Source organism: Salmo salar, chromosome 13 (assembly GCF_965601325.2).
Source record: "Salmo salar chromosome 13, fSalSal1, whole genome shotgun sequence".
NCBI lineage: Eukaryota > Metazoa > Chordata > Actinopteri > Salmoniformes > Salmonidae > Salmo > Salmo salar.
Window position 1 is genome coordinate 98341418 of NC_138303.1, and position 20805 is coordinate 98362222.

At 45.7% G+C, this 20805-nt stretch overlaps 2 protein-coding genes across 3 annotated transcripts in view; both read left to right on the plus strand.

Moving 5' to 3' along the window:
• Window positions 1-12: 12 nt before the first annotated feature.
• On the plus strand, window positions 13-19647 carry LOC106568283 (M-phase phosphoprotein 9). 2 transcript variants are annotated; one of them, XM_082960496.1, is made up of 23 exons: window positions 13-154; window positions 962-1242; window positions 1347-1494; window positions 2457-2546; window positions 2636-3487; window positions 6417-6489; window positions 6998-7101; window positions 8135-8251; window positions 8317-8804; window positions 11570-11717; window positions 11935-12024; window positions 12123-12338; window positions 12619-12666; window positions 12771-12835; window positions 13631-13732; window positions 13847-14101; window positions 14235-14416; window positions 14867-15100; window positions 15292-15409; window positions 15568-15641; window positions 15728-15936; window positions 18116-18184; window positions 18515-19647. In XM_082960496.1, the coding sequence occupies exons 2-23, from the start codon at window positions 998-1000 to the stop codon at window positions 18614-18616; spliced, it is 4029 nt and encodes a 1342-aa protein (XP_082816622.1). In that variant the 5' UTR covers window positions 13-154; window positions 962-997; the 3' UTR covers window positions 18617-19647. The 2 variants fall into 2 exon arrangements, with proteins under 2 accessions (XP_082816622.1, XP_082816623.1); XM_082960497.1 differs by having other exon boundaries at window positions 14235-14371.
• Window positions 19648-20239: 592 nt separating this feature from the next.
• The window catches only part of LOC106568312 (membrane-associated phosphatidylinositol transfer protein 2), an 87331-nt gene continuing 86765 nt past the window's right edge, over window positions 20240-20805 (plus strand). The window contains exon 1 of the mRNA XM_082960499.1: window positions 20240-20685. The gene's annotated coding sequence lies outside the window, so the exon portion shown is untranslated. The remainder of the gene's footprint in view (window positions 20686-20805) is intronic.

Sequence of the window (20805 nt, forward strand, 5' to 3'; positions counted from 1 at the left end):
TCCATTCGGCCAATTAGACATTGCGTAATGTTTTGCTGTTGAACATTGTGCTGCGGCACTGCTAGCCCGAGTAAAAACTACATTAGATGCAGTAGACTAGCTGGCTAGTATTGTTGAGAGGAAATATGGCTGAAGTTACGTTACAAGTTAACTGGTAAGTTAATTGTAGCTTTATCATATAATTCACCTACTTTACACATTAACTATGAACCGATTATGTGCTTATTGTACGTATAACTAAGGCGCTAGTTTCAATAATTGTCAAGATGTAACGTTCGCTAGCTAACGTTACACGTAAACGTTGACGCCTGCAAACCTGTCAGTTAGGCTAGCATGGTTACCTAGCTAGACAGTAGGATCCAGCCAGCAACCAAACTGGAAACTGGCCAGGCATTCAATAGGTTGATACTGTATTAGCAAGCAGAAGGGTACTAGCTACGATATCCAGGCATATTTAGCTGGATAGCTATGTAACGGGGTTTATTCCCTTATCAAGGAGAGAACAATATTAAATCAAAGCAGCTGGTCGTGTTGACTGTGGAGGTTATGTTGCATGGTCAGTTGTTGTGACACGGTGCCATTCATGCAAGCTTCCTTCCCTGTGAGCTATTTAATGGAAGCTATGACAGCTTATCTGTTTAATGCTGGTTAATGCTCTTGTCAGCTATATATCGCAAGGCTTCTCTAGGCATCTCTAAGCTGGGTATGCAAGTTATACTTTGAGTTAATCTGCCCCAGTGAAAATGAAAGTTTTCATCTCACATCACAGCCCTGGTCACTGTCTGTCTGGAGTTTAAAGGGACAGTTCACCCTGAAATCAATGTTTGTCATATGTTACTTTAGACCTTTCTCCTCTGTCTCCCGCAGGTATTAGACCCTCCCCCTCTATCTCCCTGTAGTTTGAGGGGAAGCTGTCTCCCTCCTTCCACCCATTCATTGACCCCCTCTATCTCCCCTGTAGGTATCAGACTCTTCCCCAGGTCGCGAGCCCATAAGCATGTCCACAGATGACAGTATCTCTGAGGATGTTTCAAGCCTGAGCCACTGCCATGCTGATGCCAACGGGGAAGGGGGCAAGGAGAGTGAGTCCTCAGAGGGCACCTCAGCAGCCTCGGGTCTGGGGCTTGGGTTGGGGCTAGCTGGGCTGGAGGAACGCAAATCCACCTCCAAGACTGCAGGGGGTGCTGTGGATGGGAGAGCTTATGACATGACCCCAGCATGCAGCCTCCCCCAGAAGATCAGGTGTGTGTAGAGAGACTGTGCTCTCTGACCGGAGGTGAAGGAGGTATGGAAAGTACAATCCATCCTAATCCCTTGTCCTAACACCTGTGTGTTGTGTTCCTCAGGAGTCTGTGTCTAAGTACGGAGGAGGCCTTTGGGTCTGGGAAGTGTCTTCCCTTCATCAACCCCTCCTCCCTGGAGACCCTCAGGGCCCTGGTACAGGAGATACAGAGTAGTGGGGAGACTGACCCGGAGATGTGGAAGGACTGTGAGGTAGGAATGTGTCTGTTTGGCAGTGTTGGTGTTTAACTACAAGATAGGTGGACAACACGGATATATAGGAGACTTTGTATTTAGTGTGGAAGGACTATCAAGTAGTAATACAGCAACTGATGGAGAAATGTCCATGGCAATTCATTTTTCAGAGAAGTGTGTGTCCTCTGAACTTCTCCCCATAAAGGGTGACGTTGGCATGGTCATTATTCTCCTGCAGTGTGTTGGGCAGCCTCATCTCTCTGCTGTCGCTTCTGCTGTCCCTGTGGATCTCAGCTGTCAGCACACAAAGATACATACACACAATCGGTCCCCAGACTGCACACATCACGCCACTACAGCTGATCTCTTCAGACACGGGAGATGATTTGTGATGCAGCAGTGTCATCTCATCTCACACACAGAGGAAAACACACCGGGGAGATACATAGTACTGTATTCCCCAGCTTTGAATACAGGGATTTTTCTCAATTGTCTTAATGACCTGCCCTTGTCTCCTCTTGTTCATTTTTCCTGATCTAAAAAAACACATGCTAGATTTCACTTGGCTAGTTTAGACTACCAGACCTGGGCTTCAGGACAATATTGTACCCCGAAATATGTATCTTTTTTACTGCGTATGAATATGCGCAAACAGCAGAGTCTCAAAAAGGGAATCTGAGAGTTTTTTTATGGGCTGTAATATCAGGTGCATACCCTCCTCCCTGGGTGCATGGCATAGTGCAACTGTTTCCCCTTTCTCACATCATAACTGGAGCACAGCTGCTTCCGGGTGCGCCTCGCACACACACACAGACCCCAGCTGTCACTATTCTACCCTCCAATCAGAACATTTGACTATTTGCTATATTCATATTCACGCTGGACACCCATACCTCCAAGAACAACTCTTCCAATGCTCTGTATTGTGCTATGGTTTACAGACCTAATGTTTAAGATGTGTACGTGTGTTTGTTGAACAGGGCCGATGGCTGCATCTGTTTCAGCTAGTAGAGAAACAATACCAAGAGCAGATCTTGGCGCAGCAAGAACAGTACCAGTGCCAAATACAGGTCTGTACTACTATACTTGGCCTGTTCTAGAATCATCGATGATGCATGTAATGATGCCTGTTTACACTGTGATTGTTTTTCTCTTCCAGCTGATTCAGGATGAGATCAAAGCCTTAGTTCAGCTCCAGAACCGCCAGACCAGCACACAGACACACCACGATTACCCATATAGCCCTACTGCTACCACCAACACACAGACGAATCACGACTACCCATCTACTCTGTCTACTATCACACAGACACACCCAGACTACACCTCTTCCCCTGTTGTTACTACCAAGGACTACCCTTCACCCCCCACTTCCAACCCCAACCACCCCTCAACCTGCACGGACCTTCCCAATGGGAACTCGCCCCTCTCTGCTCCCCCCACCTCCCTCTTTGTCCCCCAACCCATTTTGAGCTCCACCTCCCCTCAGCCCCCACCCCCCCGGCCAGGGCTGGTCACCCCAGGAGAGAGGTGTGCTGATGGGGCAGGGACGGAGCTATGCAGTGGGTACGGGACCCTGTCGGCCTGGGGCACAAGGCTGGAGGGGACAGTGACTCCGGGGGGAGCAGAGGAGACAGGCCAGGTGGAAGAGGAGCCTAGCTGGTCCCTTCACCTCCAGGACGACACAGAGATCACTCTGATTGGCCAGAAGGGTCAACAGAGGAGCGCCTCGGCCAATGAGGTGGCTCTTAGAGCCAATCCTAGTCCACCACCTGAGCAGCAGAGAACCTCCAGCCAACCGCTTACGTCCTGGGCTCAAAAACAGAGACGCAGCAAACCCAAGAAGAGCAGGGCAGGGCAGGCCCAACATCCCCAGGCCTCCCCCTCACCCCTTCAGGCCCCGTCCCTGGGCCAGAGCGACCCTCAGACCTCTTCCCCCCAGGAGCAGCAGCCCAGCTCTGGGAAGAGCCCCAGAGACAGCCCCCTGGACAACACTGACCTCCAGGACCAGGTATGTCTAGCACCGGACGACACACACCTGTTCCATTAGAATTTATTGTAGCTAGATAAAATGATGTAAAACTCTTTGGATTACTAGAGTTAGTACAGTGCTCTGGCATTGTGTTATATCACCATGTATTTTGTCTGTGTGTCACTGTTATGGAGCGACTTCAGTGCCAATAGAAATTGTATTTGAATTTCATAATTTAGAATTTGTATTAGGATATTGAATTTGAATGTAATATTTTTGGATGTTTAATGCACAAATTGAATCATTGAATTCATAAATTGAACTTGTATTTCATGATTTGAAACTGAATTGAATGAATATTGCATTCAGTTTTAAAATTTTAATTGAATATTCAAATTGAATATTTATATATTCAGTTTAAATATGGTAGATATTGCATTCATTGACTGTGTATCAAGTTTACAAACCATCATTTCAAGTTAATCAAAGTTTCATATATTCAACTTCTCATATGCATTCAGATTCAGTTCTCTAAATTCAGATTCAAAACCAGAGACAACATCCTGGTACTTTGCCAACCAGGAATCAAACACTCTCTGTGGTAAACAGAAGCTTCTGGTGGATTCTGAAGCCAATATGCCATGCTGCATTTATGTTCTTCCTTTGAATTTGTCTCTAGCGTTTGAACCGCTTTGCCTATAAACTATTATGACCCCATTGCTGAAAGCTAAGACACTCTAGAGCATGGATGTGCTTTCTGTTCTCCTCTATGAGGATCACAGGCCACGCTATAAGGGAGTGTCACAAAAAGAATTTGGCCGCCATACGAATACAGTTCAAGAGCACAGTCATAGTCCTTCTAAGGATAGCCTTTCCACTCTATCTAATCTTGCTCTTGTGACTGACTGGGTTCGAACCAGGTCACCTGCGTGTCACAAGACTATGTTAGCCCACTTAGATAAAGCCCATGGGGATTTGTTTAGGAAGCTAACTCAAGTCTCCAGCAAGGTTAATCGAACCACCTCGGTTACATTTCACCTCCCTTTGACCTCCTACTCAGAGATCACGGCGCCAATATAACTGATTGGGTTCAAAATCAGGCCTACTGCACAACAACCCTTTCTGTGGCATACAGAAGCAGAAGGATCTGTGCACCTCATTTAATGAGAGTGCGACAGAGATGGTTTGGTGATCCAGCCATGTGAGGAGTAGCCTCGTAATTACCAGACCTATTACCGTGTGTAGCGAACCATTCATGTAAGCTCGCGAGATCAGCCTGCTCGCGAGGCTATGTGAGGAGCAACCTTAGCTGAGACATGAAGACGTGTAAGTTTGTCTGACGGGGTTCTAACCCAGGGCTCCTGTGTGCCAGACAATGTAACTGTTCAGGTCTCAGACAAGTTACTCATCAGAGAAGGGTGGCCACTTCGCCCCCCTTTCAACTCCTCCTTGAAGAGACCCCGCCAAGTCACAGGACCAATGCCTAGGCTTTAGCTTAACTAGCTAACACAGTGTTAACCATATAATGACTACCCTTGACGGAGACTTGAAACCATGGGCGGACTGGGACCATAAATCGGACCTGGCATTTCTAGCACAGTGGCCAATCCTTTTCTTGAGGTCCCCACACTGGCCCATTATTTTCCTTCAGTCCCCCAATATTAGCCCCTCTGTGCTAAAAATTGACCAGCCCATCTGGCATTTGCCCGAAATGAAAAATGGCCAGTCCGCCCCAACTTGAATCTAGCCTATCACAAAATAAAACCTCAAACTTACACATCTCCAGGTCTCAGGCAAGGTTCTCATCACATAAGCATGGATCACCAAACCAGGTGAGTAACTTGCTGGATCTTGAAGACTTGTATTAGTGTAGCAGATGGGGATCAATGAAACTCACTCCTCAGCCTGAAGTGGCGCCCTTTGCGCAATTGAAGGCCTTTTTCAATAGCGCGGTTGGTTATAACGGTTCATAGCCAAAATGGTTCAAATGCTAGAGCCAAATTCATTGGAAGAAAATAAATTCAATATGCCACTTTGGCTTCAGAAACCTTAAGTTTCTGTTTACCACAGTGAGTGTTAGATTCTATTTGTTCCTCTATACCTTTCCTGGCTGAAAAAGTACCAGGATGTTGTCTCTGGTTTTGAATCTGAATTTAGAAAACAGAATTTGAAAATTGAATCTGAATGCATCTGAAAAGTTGAAAATATGACATTTTGATCAACTTGAAATGATCGTTTATAAACTACAATATCTACCATATTGAAATTGAATATATCAAATATTGAACTTGAATATTTAATTAAAAATAAATAGCATTTTAAAACTGAATGCAATATTCATTAAATTCAGTTTTAAATCATGAAATACAAGTTCAATTTCTGAATTCAATGATTCAATTTGTGCATTATAAATAAATAAAATTTCTAGAATTCAAATAAAATTTCTGTTGGCAATGAAATGGCCTCCATACATTGTCTGCCCTGCTTTGGAAGCATTTAGAAAAGGACTCGACACTGTGTCTGCCCTGCTTTGGAAGCATTTAGAAAAGGACTCGACACTGTGTCTGCCCTGCTTTGGAAGCATTTAGAAAAGGACTCGACACTGTGTCTGCCCTGCTTTGGAAGCATTTAGAAAAGGACTCGACACTGTGTCTGCCCTGCTTTGGAAGCATTTAGAAAAGGACTCGACACTGTGTCTGCCCTGCTTTGGAAGCATTTAGAAAAGGACTCGACACTGTGTCTGCCCTGCTTTGGAAGCATTTAGAAAAGGACTCGACACTGTGTCTGCCCTGCTTTGGAAGCATTTAGAAAAGGACTCGACACTGTGTCTGCCCTGCTTTGGAAGCATTTAGAAAAGGACTCGACACTGTGTCTGCCCTGCTTTGGAAGCATTTAGAAAAGGACTAGAGAAAGCGTTGGGTCTCCTTCTCTTCTCTCTCTCCTCTCCATTTAATCTCTCTGTTTTCAGCATGGGTGGGCTGCTCCCTCCACCAACTCCTTCCCTCTGAGGAGGAGTGACAGCCTCATGTCTGAGGTCTCAGGTAACAACACAGCTCTTTGTATTCTTATTATAATAAGCTGTTTCCGTGTTCCAACATAAGGTTTCTGTTTGATAGTCGTAACAAAGGCACGTCATGTTGAATTGATTTTTGTTTGTTTTTACATACACCCTACAGTAAACGAATGAAAATGCTATTTTGTTATTTAAAATGAAAAAAAGTATATTCTGATGTTACCGAACACCATCATGAACACAACCAAATGATTATTTTAGAGAGAGCATTTATGAAATGTATTAATTACACTGTTAGAATGTTGCAGTCAGAATGACTGATGGTTATTTTGATGAGTGGTGCCTCGAGGCCCAGCGGTTCTAGTGTTAAACATTGGCCTACATACTGAGTGATCTTGTTGAATCACACTGTTGCCTTCGCTGCAACAGCAGTTCTGAAATGCTGTAATGCTAAGTGCTTGTAGTAAAGTTAGTTATGAAACAGTGTAGGACTGAGGTTGTTCTAATGTAGTAAGAGGTGCCTTCTTGTCCTTGAGGTCTGACATACTGGCGTCTGGATGAGAGTGAGCTCTACTGCCCTCTACCTGACAGCTTTGACAGTGGCGCGTACCTCCTGCTGCAGGAGGCCTCTATCAGTCTGGTAGGTGAATGACAAAAGGACAATCCAAACTTGTTCCACCTAAATACAATGTTTGTTTTCATTGTGCTGAAAAAGTTAGTCTCTAAACCATCTGCATTAGGGGAATTCCACAATATGCATTACGAGAAATTTGCAGACCTCAATCCCAAGTAAAATAAATTATTGCTCCTTCTCCCGCCATTGTTAGTTGTTGAGTGTGTCTCTGTGTCTCCCAGACCTCTCCAGAGTGTGTCTCTGTGTCTCCCAGACCTCTCCAGAGTGTGTCTCTGTGTCTCCCAGACCTCTCCAGAGTGTGTCTCTGTGTCTCCCAGACCTCTCCAGAGTGTGTCTCTGTGTCTCCCAGACCTCTCCAGAGTGTGTCTCTGTGTCTCCCAGACTTCTCCAGAGTGTGTCTCTGTGTCTCCCAGACTTCTCCAGAGTGTGTCTCTGTGTCTCCCAGACTTCTCCAGAGTGTGTCTCTGTGTCTCCCAGACCTCTCCAGAGTGTGTCTCTGTGTCTCCCAGACCTCTCCAGAGTGTGTCTCTGTGTCTCCCAGACCTCTCCAGAGTGTGTCTCTGTGTCTCCCAGACCTCTCCAGAGTGTGTCTCTGTGTCTCCCAGACCTCTCCAGAGTGTGTCTCTGTGTCTCCCAGACCTCTCCAGAGTGTGTCTCTGTGTCTCCCAGACCTCTCCAGAGTGTGTCTCTGTGTCTCCCAGACCTCTCCAGAGTGTGTCTCTGTGTCTCCCAGACCTCTCCAGAGTGTGTCTCTGTGTCTCCCAGACCTCTCCAGAGTGCGTCTCCCAGACCTCTCCAGAGTGCGTCTCCCAGACCTCTCCAGAGTGCGTCTCCCAGACCTCTCCAGAGTGCGTCTCCCAGACCTCTCCAGAGTGCGTCTCCCAGACCTCTCCAGAGTGCGTCTCCCAGACCTCTCCAGAGTGCGTCTCCCAGACCTCTCCAGAGTGCGTCTCCCAGACCTCTCCAGAGTGCGTCTCCCAGACCTCTCCAGAGTGAGTGTGTTGTTCTGACAGTGTCTGTCTCTATCTTCCTCCTCCAGACCTCTCCAGAGGAACAGAAGCTGTCTCTCAGAGAGATCTACCACAACAAGCAGAGAACTGAGTCCAAACGCACCAACTGGGACCTCTCTCGCACATGCAGCCCCACATCACCACAGGTATACACACACAGACACACAGACAGACAGACACTAGCTCTAACTCTCTACTCTCTCTGTTCTAGGTGTTAACTCTAGATCCCACTGTTCACCTCCGTCAGTCAGACCGGACCTCCGGCTTCACCTCGCCCTCCCACTTCAGCAGCCCATCGTACCCCACCCTGCCGCACCTCTACCCCCGCGTTGGCATCCCCTGTACCCCAGTTAGCCCAGACGGCATGTCCGAGGGCAGTGCCAACCCCGGGGACACAGACTGCCCCTCCAATGCCTCTAGCCTCTCTGCCACCGCACCTACCCCAGCCAGGGTAGCCTCTGCTCAGATAAAACTGGCCCCATCATCCCCCTCTACTTCCAAGCCCCTGGTGCTCCCCAGCAGCCAGCAGCGCAAGGCCTTGGCCACTCAGGCCAGTGAGGACGAGGGGAGCAACACACACACCAGCAACCTGATGAAACTGGCTGTGTCTGGGAAGCACACGCACTCCCACACACTCTCCCGGGGCAACCCTCGTATGGAGAAAGCTGCATCGCTGGAAGACCCTGTGGTTGTCTCTCTGTGAGTGGCCAGAGGCTGGTTATGTTTTTATATATTCAGCCACACTAATATTGTTGAGTCTATATACCAGAGGAACTAGCAGTAGAATAACCCGTGTAACTGATGCATACTGAGCAGTAGAATAACCCGTGTAACTGATGCATACTGAGCAGTAGAATAACCCGTGTAACTGATGCACACTGAGCAGTAGAATAACCCGTGTAACTGATGCATACTGAGCAGTAGAATAACCCGTGTAACTGATGCATACTGAGCAGTAGAATAACCCGTGTAACTGATGCATACTGAGCAGTAGAATAACCCGTGTAACTGATGCATACTGAGCAGTAGAATAACCCGTGTAACTGATGCATACTGAGCAGTAGAATAACCCGTGTAACTGATGCATACTGAGCAGTAGAATAACCCGTGTAACTGATGCATACTGAGCAGTAGAATAGCCCGTGTAACTGATGCATACTGAGCAGTAGAATAACCCGTGTAACTGATGCATACTGAGCAGTAGAATAACCCGTGTAACTGATGCATACTGAGCAGTAGAATAACCCGTGTAACTGATGCATACTGAGCAGTAGAATAACCCGTGTAACTGATGCACACTGAGCAGTAGAATAACCCGTGTAACTGATGCATACTGAGCAGTAGAATAACCCGTGTAACTGATGCATACTGAGCAGTAGAATAACCCGTGTAACTGATGCATACTGAGCAGTAGAATAACCCGTGTAACTGATGCATACTGAGCAGTAGAATAACCCGTGTAACTGATGCATACTGAGCAGTAGAATAACCCGTGTAACTGATGCATACTGAGCAGTAGAATAACCCGTGTAACTGATGCATACTGAGCAGTAGAATAGCCCGTGTAACTGATGCATACTGAGCAGTAGAATAACCCGTGTAACTGATGCATACTGAGCAGTAGAATAACCCGTGTAACTGATGCATACTGAGCAGTAGAATAACCCGTGTAACTGATGCATACTGAGCAGTAGAATAACCCGTGTAACTGATGCATACTGAGCAGTAGAATAACCCGTGTAACTGATGCATACTGAGCAGTAGAATAACCCGTGTAACTGATGCATACTGAGCAGTAGAATAGCCCGTGTAACTGATGCATACTGAGCAGTAGAATAGCCCGTGTAACTGATGCATACTGAGCAGTAGAATAGCCCGTGTAACTGATGCATACTGAGCAGTAGAATAACCCGTGTAACTGATGCATACTGAGCAGTAGAATAACCCGTGTAACTGATGCATACTGAGCAGTAGAATAACCCGTGTAACTGATGCATACTGAGCAGTAGAATAACCCGTGTAACTGATGCATACTGAGCAGTAGAATAACCCGTGTAACTGATGCATACTGAGCAGTAGAATAACCCGTGTAACTGATGCATACTGAGCAGTAGAATAACCCGTGTAACTGATGCATACTGAGCAGTAGAATAACCCGTGTAACTGATGCATACTGAGCAGTAGAATAACCCGTGTAACTGATGCATACTGAGCAGTAGAATAACCCGTGTAACTGATGCATACTGAGCAGTAGAATAACCCGTGTAACTGATGCATACTGAGCAGTAGAATAACCCGTGTAACTGATGCATACTGAGCAGTAGAATAACCCGTGTAACTGATGCATACTGAGCAGTAGAATAACCCGTGTAACTGATGCATACTGAGCAGTAGAATAACCCGTGTAACTGATGCATACTGAGCAGTAGAATAACCCGTGTAACTGATGCATACTGAGCAGTAGAATAACCCGTGTAACTGATGCATACTGAGCAGTAGAATAACCCGTGTAACTGATGCATACTGAGCAGTAGAATAACCCGTGTAACTGATGCATACTGAGCAGTAGAATAACCCGTGTAACTGATGCATACTGAGCAGTAGAATAACCCGTGTAACTGATGCATACTGAGCAGTAGAATAACCCGTGTAACTGATGCATACTGAGCAGTAGAATAACCCGTGTAACTGATGCATACTGAGCAGTAGAATAACCCGTGTAACTGATGCATACTGAGCAGTAGAATAACCCGTGTAACTGATGCATACTGAGCAGTAGAATAACCCGTGTAACTGATGCATACTGAGCAGTAGAATAACCCGTGTAACTGATGCATACTGAGCAGTAGAATAACCCGTGTAACTGATGCATACTGAGCAGTAGAATAACCCGTGTAACTGATGCATACTGAGCAGTAGAATAACCCGTGTAACTGATGCATACTGAGCAGTAGAATAACCCGTGTAACTGATGCATACTGAGCAGTAGAATAACCCGTGTAACTGATGCATACTGAGCAGTAGAATAACCCGTGTAACTGATGCATACTGAGCAGTAGAATAACCCGTGTAACTGATGCATACTGAGCAGTAGAATAACCCGTGTAACTGATGCATACTGAGCAGTAGAATAACCCGTGTAACTGATGCATACTGAGCAGTAGAATAACCCGTGTAACTGATGCATACTGAGCAGTAGAATAACCCGTGTAACTGATGCATACTGAGCAGTAGAATAACCTGTGTAACTGATGCATACTGAGCAGTAGAATAACCCGTGTAACTGATGCATACTGAGCAGTAGAATAACCCGTGTAACTGATGCATACTGAGCAGTAGAATAACCCGTGTAACTGATGCATACTGAGCAGTAGAATAACCCGTGTAACTGATGCATACTGAGCAGTACTCCTTTTCTTCTTCCTCCTCTTTTCCTGACTTCCTATCCTCCCCTCTTTCTCCAGGCTGAGAGAGAATCTGAGGGAGAAACACTGTCGTCATGTAGCTGATCTGAAGGCTTACTATGAGGCAGAGATCAAACTCCTCAGAGACAAACTGGACCTGAGAGACCTGCCACACGACCTAGAGCAGAGCAACCGCACACTCAGACAGAGGGTGTGTGTGTGTGTGTGTGTGTGTGTGTGTGTGCGCACGCTTGTTTTACTATCCTCGTGGGTCCCGGAAATCCCCAAAGTCCCCACATGGATAGTAAAACAAGGAAAATTCTCCCTCGTGGGGACAAAGACCATTGTAGGTTTAGGGTTAGAATTGGGGTTAAGGTTAGGTGTGTGTGTGTGTGTGAGATCTAACCTGGGGTTGTTGTAATACCAGGTGTGCCCAGCTAGAGAGGGCTCTGTCTGAAGCCAGCAGCCGTATCCAGGAGCTGGAGAGCAACAACTCCATCCTGGAAAAACAACTGGTAAGATGCCTTTTATACCCCTAGAGGTGTGCGTGTGTGCGTGTGTGCGTGCGTGCGTGCATGCGTGCGTGCGTAACAAGCTCTGCTTTCTCTGACAGGCTGACTGGCCGGCGCGCTACGACACAGCCTGCTCCACGGCAACCTCCCTGCAGCAGCGATTGGACGAAAGCAGGCGGTCAGTCAGGGAGAAGGACGCCTCGGCTGGCCACCTTAGGACCCGGGTCCGCCAGCTAGAGGAGGCCTTGGAGAACACCTGCAGAGAAACACAAGAGAAGGAGGCCAGGACGGAGAGGGAGTACAAGATGCTGCAGGACGTGAGTTCTGCACTTATACTAAACTAGTTAAGTAAACCCAAATCTCGGGTCTCTGACTGTCTGGGAAAGACTACTTTCTAGGTGTTGTAGTTTGAGAGATCTCCTGCAGAACTGTACCTCTGTGTTTTCAACACCAACCAGTCTTTTATATGAGCAGCTTATTTATTACCTACTGATGTGTGCAGATGGTCTTGTAATAATTGGCTATTTGGCTGTAGCTCAAGTGTGTGTGTGTGTGGCGCCATGATGACTTAAGGGTTGTGTGTTTTTGCCTCCTCAGCTGCTGGGGGAGTATGACTCTCTGAGGAAAGAGCACGAGGGGGTGAAGGTAACTGATCTATTAGTGAAGTCTGTTTCTGTGTTATTCCACCTCGACAAGAACTGGTGACACGTTGTACTACTAATATTTCAACCTTATTTCTCTGTCAACAGGACAGCCTGGTGTCTGCAGAGAACAAGCTGTTTGATGCCAACGAGCAGATCTCTAGACTAAAAAGGTAACATCAAGCATGCAACACCAAGACCTGCAGGGACACCTTATTTATTTGTCTTGTCTTTGAAAACCAACATCTATAGGATAGATAAGCTAGGTGAATCATGACAGAGTTTGGAATTTGTCCATGTCTGCCATCAGTTGTTGAGGTATCGGAGTGACATAATGCAGGATCCTTTATGACTAAGAGAGAGTTCTTCTCTTGGTGACTGTCTATTTTGGCAACCAAAGTATAGACAGGACCTGCATGTATCGTGTGCCAGCTTTTCTTTCTTTGTCATTTTTTGGACCCAGCAACAGTGGAGAGATATAAGATGTCTGTCCTATCACCCACACACTCTTCCCTCTCTATCTATCTATCTGTGCCCCTCTCCTTCTCAGGGTGATCTGTAACAGTCTCCCCCCTGTCTGTCTGTGCCCCTCTCCTTCTCAGGGTGATCTGTAACAGTCTCCCCCCTGTCTGTCTGTGCCCCTCTCCTTTTCAGGGTGATCTGTAACAGTCTTCCCCCTGTCTGTCTGTGACCCTCTCCTTCTCAGGGTGATCTGTAACAGTCTTCCCCCTGTCTGTCTGTGACCCTCTCCTTCTCAGGGTGATCTGTAACAGTCTTCCCCCTGTCTGTCTGTGACCCTCTCCTTCTCAGGGTGATCTGTAACAGTCTTCCCCCTCTGTCTGTCTGTGACCCTCTCCTTCTCAGGGTGATCTGTAACAGTCTTCCCCCTGTCTGTCTGTGACCCTCTCCTTCTCAGGGTGATCTGTAACAGTCTTCCCCCTGTCTGTCTGTGACCCTCTCCTTCTCAGGGTGATCTGTAAGATGGAGAGCCAGGTGAATCAACTGGATTATGTGAACCAGGCCAGGAATCGCCAGGCCGTCCACAACCACACACAGTCCTCTGGAGCTGGGTCAGGCCTCCTCAACTCATGCATCCATGTTGTGCTTCCATTAAGCTGTTGTTAACCCCCTCCAGTCTGTCTGTAAGTTTGACAGTTGCTGTTTTTACTGTTATCCCTCTCCAGTCTGTACCACCATCCGGACCTGCTGCTGTCCCCCAGCAAACACCCTCGGCAACCAGAATCCACATATAGGATATCTCCTTGCCCTCAAACTGACCAATCACACAGCGCCAGGAAGTCTCCTCATCCTCAAACTGACCAATCACAGAGTTACAGGATGTCTCCTTGCCCTCAAACTGACCAATTGGGCAGCTACAGGAAGTCTCCCTGTCCTCAAACTGACCAATCAGGCAACTCGGTCCACACTGGCAGCAGGAGGTATGGTTGAGGTTAACTTGTGGTTGTAGTGTTAACTTCAGAATACCTCCTCTTAATTCCTTTTCCCCTTGATTTAACCATGCTGACCAAAGCTGACCAGTTTACCTCACCCTTGTCCTGTTTTGTCTTGTAGGTGTTCGTGCCCTCCAGAGAGTGAGCAGCCCCAGAACCAGGGTGGGGGTTTGAGGGAGGCTCGGGGGCCTCTGACCCCACTGATGAGGGCCTTGATAGAGCTTGATGAGACCAGGACCACTGAGGGCCGGGCCCCCTGTAAGACCAGCCACACTACCGCTGACTCACTTTCACTGGCCTACTGTAAGACACAGTCCTCATCCCACAGTAGGCCTTCCACTCACTAACTCATGTCACTCTCCACTCAATCGTTAGTGCTGGGCTGGAACACTGGCCTTCAGCATGACTCATTCATTGGCTCCAGTCTTACATTTTCTGCTAACGCTAGCTTTTACCATGGAGGTTGTGTTTCCCCTGACCTCAGCCGTTTGGATATTTGTTTTTCATTTCATCTGATACCAACATTTTAAGATTCTCTGTCTCGTGAAAATGTAGTGATTTGCAAACGGATATTATCTTGGCAGTGCTAACGAACTTAGCAGCTCTAAGTTGAAACAACCTGTTTGATTCTCTACTCTGAAGTTTTTACTGTTGATGGGTCTTTCGATGTGGTTCACTCTGAAAGCATCTGTTTCTGGGAGTGTTTTTCTCTCATTTCTGTCCTTTGTCTCTATGTATCTGTCTGTGTTGCAGGGTTGGGCAGCCGGAGGCCTACTGTTGGCTTCATAGAGAGAAACCACAGAGAACCACAAACACAGGATCGTGCCAGGGCTATGGAGGATGTGGCTGGCCTAGAGACGGGAATGTCCGGGACAGTCAGGGGTGTGTCTCTGCTGAGAGCCCAGAGAAGTCTGTCTCCTGAAGGCCACAGGTCCTCCTCTCTGCCCCCCCGCACCCAGAGGACCACCTTCCCCCCTACTACACCCAGTACGTCTGTTTTTCTCATCACTCCTTTATAGGGGTTGGGTTGAATGCATTCAGTTGTGCTACTGACTAGGTATCCTCTTTCTCTTCCTGGTGTATCTCAATACTCTATTACTTAATGTGTACTTTTGTGTATGTGGAGACTAGTTCATTATGTTAAGTGATTTCACTAATCTAGTGTTATTTTGTTTTAGCTAAGAGGGAGACCCTAATGATGCCTCTGTCAGCTAAGTCCAGCCCCAAACGCTGTCCTGCAGAGAACTACTCCACTGCCTTTGGCAACCCACCACCACGACAACAGCTACACAACAGGTAGTAGTACCCGTGAATTACAGGACCCTTCCTTAGCTGAGTCTTTGCACCCTTGGTTAAAATGCTTACTGTTTGTTACGTGTGTGATCGCTCCAACTCCAGCTACGGTATTTGATATGTTGAGCCTTAGAGTTCAGAGTTGTGATTGTCTGTTTCAGGTTTGACGTGGCGTTAGACCAGAGACGCCACTCCTTCCACAACTCCAGCCCCAGGAAGAGACTGTTCCCAGAAGGTTTTTGACTTACCTCCCTGACTCCTGGTTCGTGTGTTCAGTTGAATAGATCCCTATCACTACTGCCCTGTTTCTTTCTCCTCCAGCCTCCCAGCGGTCGTCTGGTGGCTCAGTGGAGTCCTCAGGCAGTGTTGACCCCCAGGAGGGTGTCTTTGGGCTGGGCTGGCAGGAGCAAGGGACTGGGGGGGGGTCATGCTCAGACCTCCAGGACCCAGGGACAGACCTCCAGACCAGGCTCCACTCCCTGGCCGACGCTGAGAGGATGTTAGACGAGCTCACTATGGAGAAACAACAGGTGAGACAGACTGTTACAAGGTTCTTATAGATACACTATGACAGGGACAGGCCACTCACTAGCAATGTACAATTTCCACAAGACCAAACATGCCTTTTACCCATAGCCCTACCCCTAGACACCTGTACAGTGCATTTGGAAAGTATTCAGACCCCTTCCCTTTTTCCACATTTTGTTACATTACAGCCTTATTCTAAAATTGATTAAATATAATGAGAAAGCGGAAACAGTTTTTTTAGATTTTTTTTGCAAATGTATAAAACAACAACAACTGAAATAGCTTATTTACATAAGTATTCAGACAGTTTGCTATGAGACTGGAAATTGAGCTCAGGTGCATCCTGTTCCCATTGATCATACTTGAGATGTTTCTACAACTTGATTGGAGTCCACTTGTGGTAAATTCAATTGATTGGACATGATTTGGAAAGGCACACACCTGTCTATATAAGGTCCCACAGTTGACAGTGCGTGTCAGAGAAAAAAACAAATCATGAGATTGAAGGAATTGTCCGTAGAGCTTCGAGACAGGATTGTGTCAAGGCACAGATTTGGAGAAGGGTAGCAAAAAATGTCTGCAGCATTGAAGGTCGACAAGAACACAGTGGCCTCCATTTTTAAATGGATGAAGTTTGGAACCACCAAGACTCTTCCTAGAGCTGGCTGTCCAGCCAAACTGAGCAATCGAGGGAGAAGAGCCTTGGTCAGTGAGGTGACCAAGTGCCCGATGGTCACTCTGACAGAGCTCCAGGGTTCCTCTGTGGAGATGGGAGAACCTTCCAGAAGGACAACCATCTCTGCAGCCCTCCACCAATCAGGCCTCTATGGTAGAGTGGCCAGATGGAAGACACTCCTCAGTATAAGGCACATGACAGCCCACTTGGAGTTTGCCAAAAGGCACCTAAAGGGCTCTCAGACCATGAGAAACAAGATTCTCTGGTCTGATGAAACCAAGATTTAATTTTTTGCCCTGAATGCCAAGCATCACATCTGGAGTAAACCTGGCACCATCCCTACGGTGAAACATGGTGGTGGCAGCATCATGTAGTGGGGATGTTTTTCAGCGGCAGGGACTGGGAGATTAGTCAGGATTGAGGGAAAGATGAATGGAGAAAACTACAGAGATATCCTTAATGAAAACCTGCCCCAGAGCGCTCAGGACCTCAGACTGGGGCCAAAGGTTCACCTTCCAACAGGACAACGACCCTAAGCACACAGCCAAGACAACGCAAGAGTAGCTTCGGGACAAGTCTCAATGTTCTTGAGAGGCCCAGCCAGAGCCCGGACTTGAACCCGAGAGACCTGAAAATAGCTGTGCAGCGACGCTCCCCATTCAATCTGACAGAGCTTGAGAGGATCTGCAGAGAAGAATGGGAGAAACTCCCCAAATACAGGTGTGCCAAGCTTGTAGCGTCATACCCAAGGAGACTCGAGGCTGTAATCGCTGCCAGAGGTGCTTCAGAAAAGTAAAGGGTCTGAATACTTATGTAAATGTGTTATTTCAGTTTTTTTATTTTTTTGCAAAAATGTCTTAACCTGTGTGTGTGTGTATTGATGAGGATAAAAAATAACAATTTAATCAATTTTAGAATAAGGCTGTAACGTAACAAAATGTGGAAAAAGTCAAGGGGTCTGAACACACTGTAGATCTGTAAAGATTGGATGGCAACAAGCAATGCAGTGGAATCGACCTACCAGAGCAATATTACCATCTAGTTCATATCCATCCAAACTCTTTGAAATCTACAGAGAGCTCCTAGGGACAGGGGCTAGGAGTTTAGTTTGGGTAACGTTGATTCTGGTATTGCACTGCTTTGTATTTTATTAATGGTTTATAGCTATTAATGATGGAGGCAGTCCTAATATATTCCTGTTATATAACCTGGCTTTCTGGTTTTACAACCACTCCACTCTTAATGACTTATATTTATAGCTGGATTGATATATTCTGCCTGTCCTGTCCCGCTCTGCTCTGTTTTGACTGAGGGGTGCTAACCCCGTTACCCGTCAGCAAGCTTACGTATACTCCTGCATCTGCCCAGCGCAACACACACACACACACTGCAGGGCAGCCTGGTTAATCTGATTTCATCTGAGTGCTATGAAGTGAGTTGATGCGTTGGTTATATATTTATTTATTCATGGTATTAACTTATTAATTTGTGTGTGTTTTGTGCAGATTGAGTCAGCGTTGAGCCGGATGCCTGGATCTGGTGGGAGGGTGAGCTTGCAGACCAGGTTAGATGAGGTAAGGTCACAGTCACACCAAACCTGCTAGGCCTCATTACATATCAGTAAAAACCATGACTGGGTTGAAAATTCCGATTATTTTTTTTTTAAATTTTTTTATTTTTTTATTTTTTATTATTATATATTTTTTTTTAATTGTAATATTAAAAAAAAAAAAAAAATTGTCATGAACATGTTTGTTTGAGGAAATAGACTCTTGTATGGCAATTTGAATATTATTTTAAATTGAACACTACAGAGATGGGATATCACTTCAAAACAGAGGTCTTTGTGTACGGTATGTGTGAATGTTTATAGCTAGCTAAATGACTGTTCCCCTACTCCCCAGGTGGCCTTAGAGAACCGTCTAGAGAGAGTAAACCGTGACCTGGGTTCCATCCGCATGACCCTGAAGAGGTTCCACGTTCTACGCTCCTCTGCCAAAATATAGGGTTTTTATTAGATGACGTCATAGGTAGGGCCTAGAGTTTTTCTGGTCAGTTTGCATGGTCAAGAAATACTCCTGGTCCTAGCTATAGATGACTAGATATCAACTCTGTCCTAGTTCTAGAACTAGTTATAGTTTTCTGTGCTGTAGATTGATGCAGAGCCCATATTGTCCTCTCTTAACTCTGTCTCTGTATCATGAACCACAGTCTTTTCTACACATATAACTCAGGGATATTTTTCTAGATGTTTGGAAGAGCTCACTATTTGTGGAGTATATTTTTTTTGAAATGCGCAGATTTGTAAAGTCGTTTACTTTTTTTTAGATGTTTAAAAGATACAAATATTATATGCTTTACTTGCCATATTCAGGTCAATTATGTCTTTTTTTTTTTCAATATGAATGGAAGAACCTCCTAATATCCAGCAGAGACATGTACCCATCTGGAATGTACCACTGTCATCTCTGTCGACATTTTTATTCATCGTATGCCGCATACAATTCTATTTATTACATTGCATTTTTATGTGTTCATTACAATGGTGCATTTAAAAAAATAATTATAATAATAATCTTTATACCCTACAATGTTCAATTCTACAATTTTTGTATGACCAAGCTAGTATTATATTCTTCAGTTTCACTATTTACTTGATCCTTTACAAAAACCTTGTATTGTAGCACATTTTTAATTGCTTTCCTTTTTCCATTTTTATATACATTTTTTGAACATTCCATTTGTTTTGTGTTAATTCCATGTTGTGAAGGGAGGGATTTCACCAGTACCTAACTACCCTCTCTTCTCTGTATACTATGGATCTCATACAAAAACCAAACCAGCACACATTTTGAAATAATAAACCCACACAAGTACACTGCTCCACATATTATTGTAATACATGGTAGTTGCACAGTTTCCGTTTCTTTGGTTGTGTTTTATATTTTTTTGCAGTTTGCAATGACTTGAAATGAACCTCACTGGAACAAAAATGTACTGTTTGCTCACAATAAATAATGCTTACATTATTACAACACTTATGTGGGTTGTCATTACCAGTTATTTTTTTTAACTTGGCAAATCGGTTAAGAACAAATTCTTATTTACCATGACTGCCTACACCAGCCAAACCCGGACGACGCTGGGCCAATTGTGCGCCGCCCTATGGGACTCCCAATTACAGCCAGATGTGATACAGCCTGGATTCGAACCAGCATGTCTGTAGTGACGCCTCAAGCACTGAGATTCAGTGCCTTAGACCGCTGTGCCACAGTCAGAGACCTCATCTGTATAGAATAAATAGTTTGTTACACAATTCATTCAAAGATATTCAATTTGGCCAAAACTGGGTGCATGACTACTGTTGATTTAGTACATTTGTACTCTACTGTAGGTCTTCATGTTTTATAAAGCACCTTGTAGAGGTACCGTTCAGGTCTGCGATTAGTCTGTAGCCACTGGGGGGCGCTTTCTGTCTAGCCGACAGTACAGGACATGTATATGAAGTTGGATATACTGTATGATTAGGATTGGCAATGCTTTAGCGACGTAACATGTAGCATACAACCACGACCTGGTAATTTGCTACGTCATTTTCCAATGGAAGGATAATGTTGCCCATGCCAATGTTTTGGCTGTCAATGAACGGCAGTGAGACCGGAGGAACATAAGCAGTCAGCTTTATTCTCAAAGGGGAAACAGCAGGCAGACATCCAAATAAGTGGAATGGCATTCAGACTAGAATAGCTGGACAAATAGTCTATGTCAAAGGAACTTGATGAAGAGAGGTCTTGGGATAGATAGTCTTCTTTTTGGTGCCAGTCGTGGTCAGGCAGACAGTAAAGGGACTCAATGCGTTGACGGAAGTGCCGCTATTGGAGCAAAATACGTGGATAGATGCAGAATTATTTGCACATTTGCTGGGTTAGCTTGCTAAAGTATAGCCTGCTATTTTATTTAGGTGTCATTGGTTATAGTTAAGCAATTTCTTAGCCAATAAACTGTGTATTTGGAGAAATTCCAGGAAATCGAACAGCGCATTGGAAGAATGCAGTGAGTTTCCATCACATTGCTGGTGAGTGTTCTTAGAATCTTGACATGGCGTTTGGTTGAAGACAGCGAGCAGCTCGAGAGCTGAGGCCATATGCAGTGGTGTAGTGGAGGTTATACGCATGTATACGCCACATATTTTTCA

Coding starts and splice junctions, on each gene's coding strand:
- LOC106568283 (XM_082960496.1), top strand. CDS start 998: ATGTCCACAGATGACAGTATCTCTGAGGATGTTTCAAGCCTGAGCCAC. Junction 12,836..13,630: donor CAGATCTCTAGACTAAAAAG/GTAACATCAAGC, acceptor TCTCCTTCTCAG/GGTGATCTGTAAGATGGAGA. Junction 18,185..18,514: donor TGCAGACCAGGTTAGATGAG/GTAAGGTCACAG, acceptor CCTACTCCCCAG/GTGGCCTTAGAGAACCGTCT.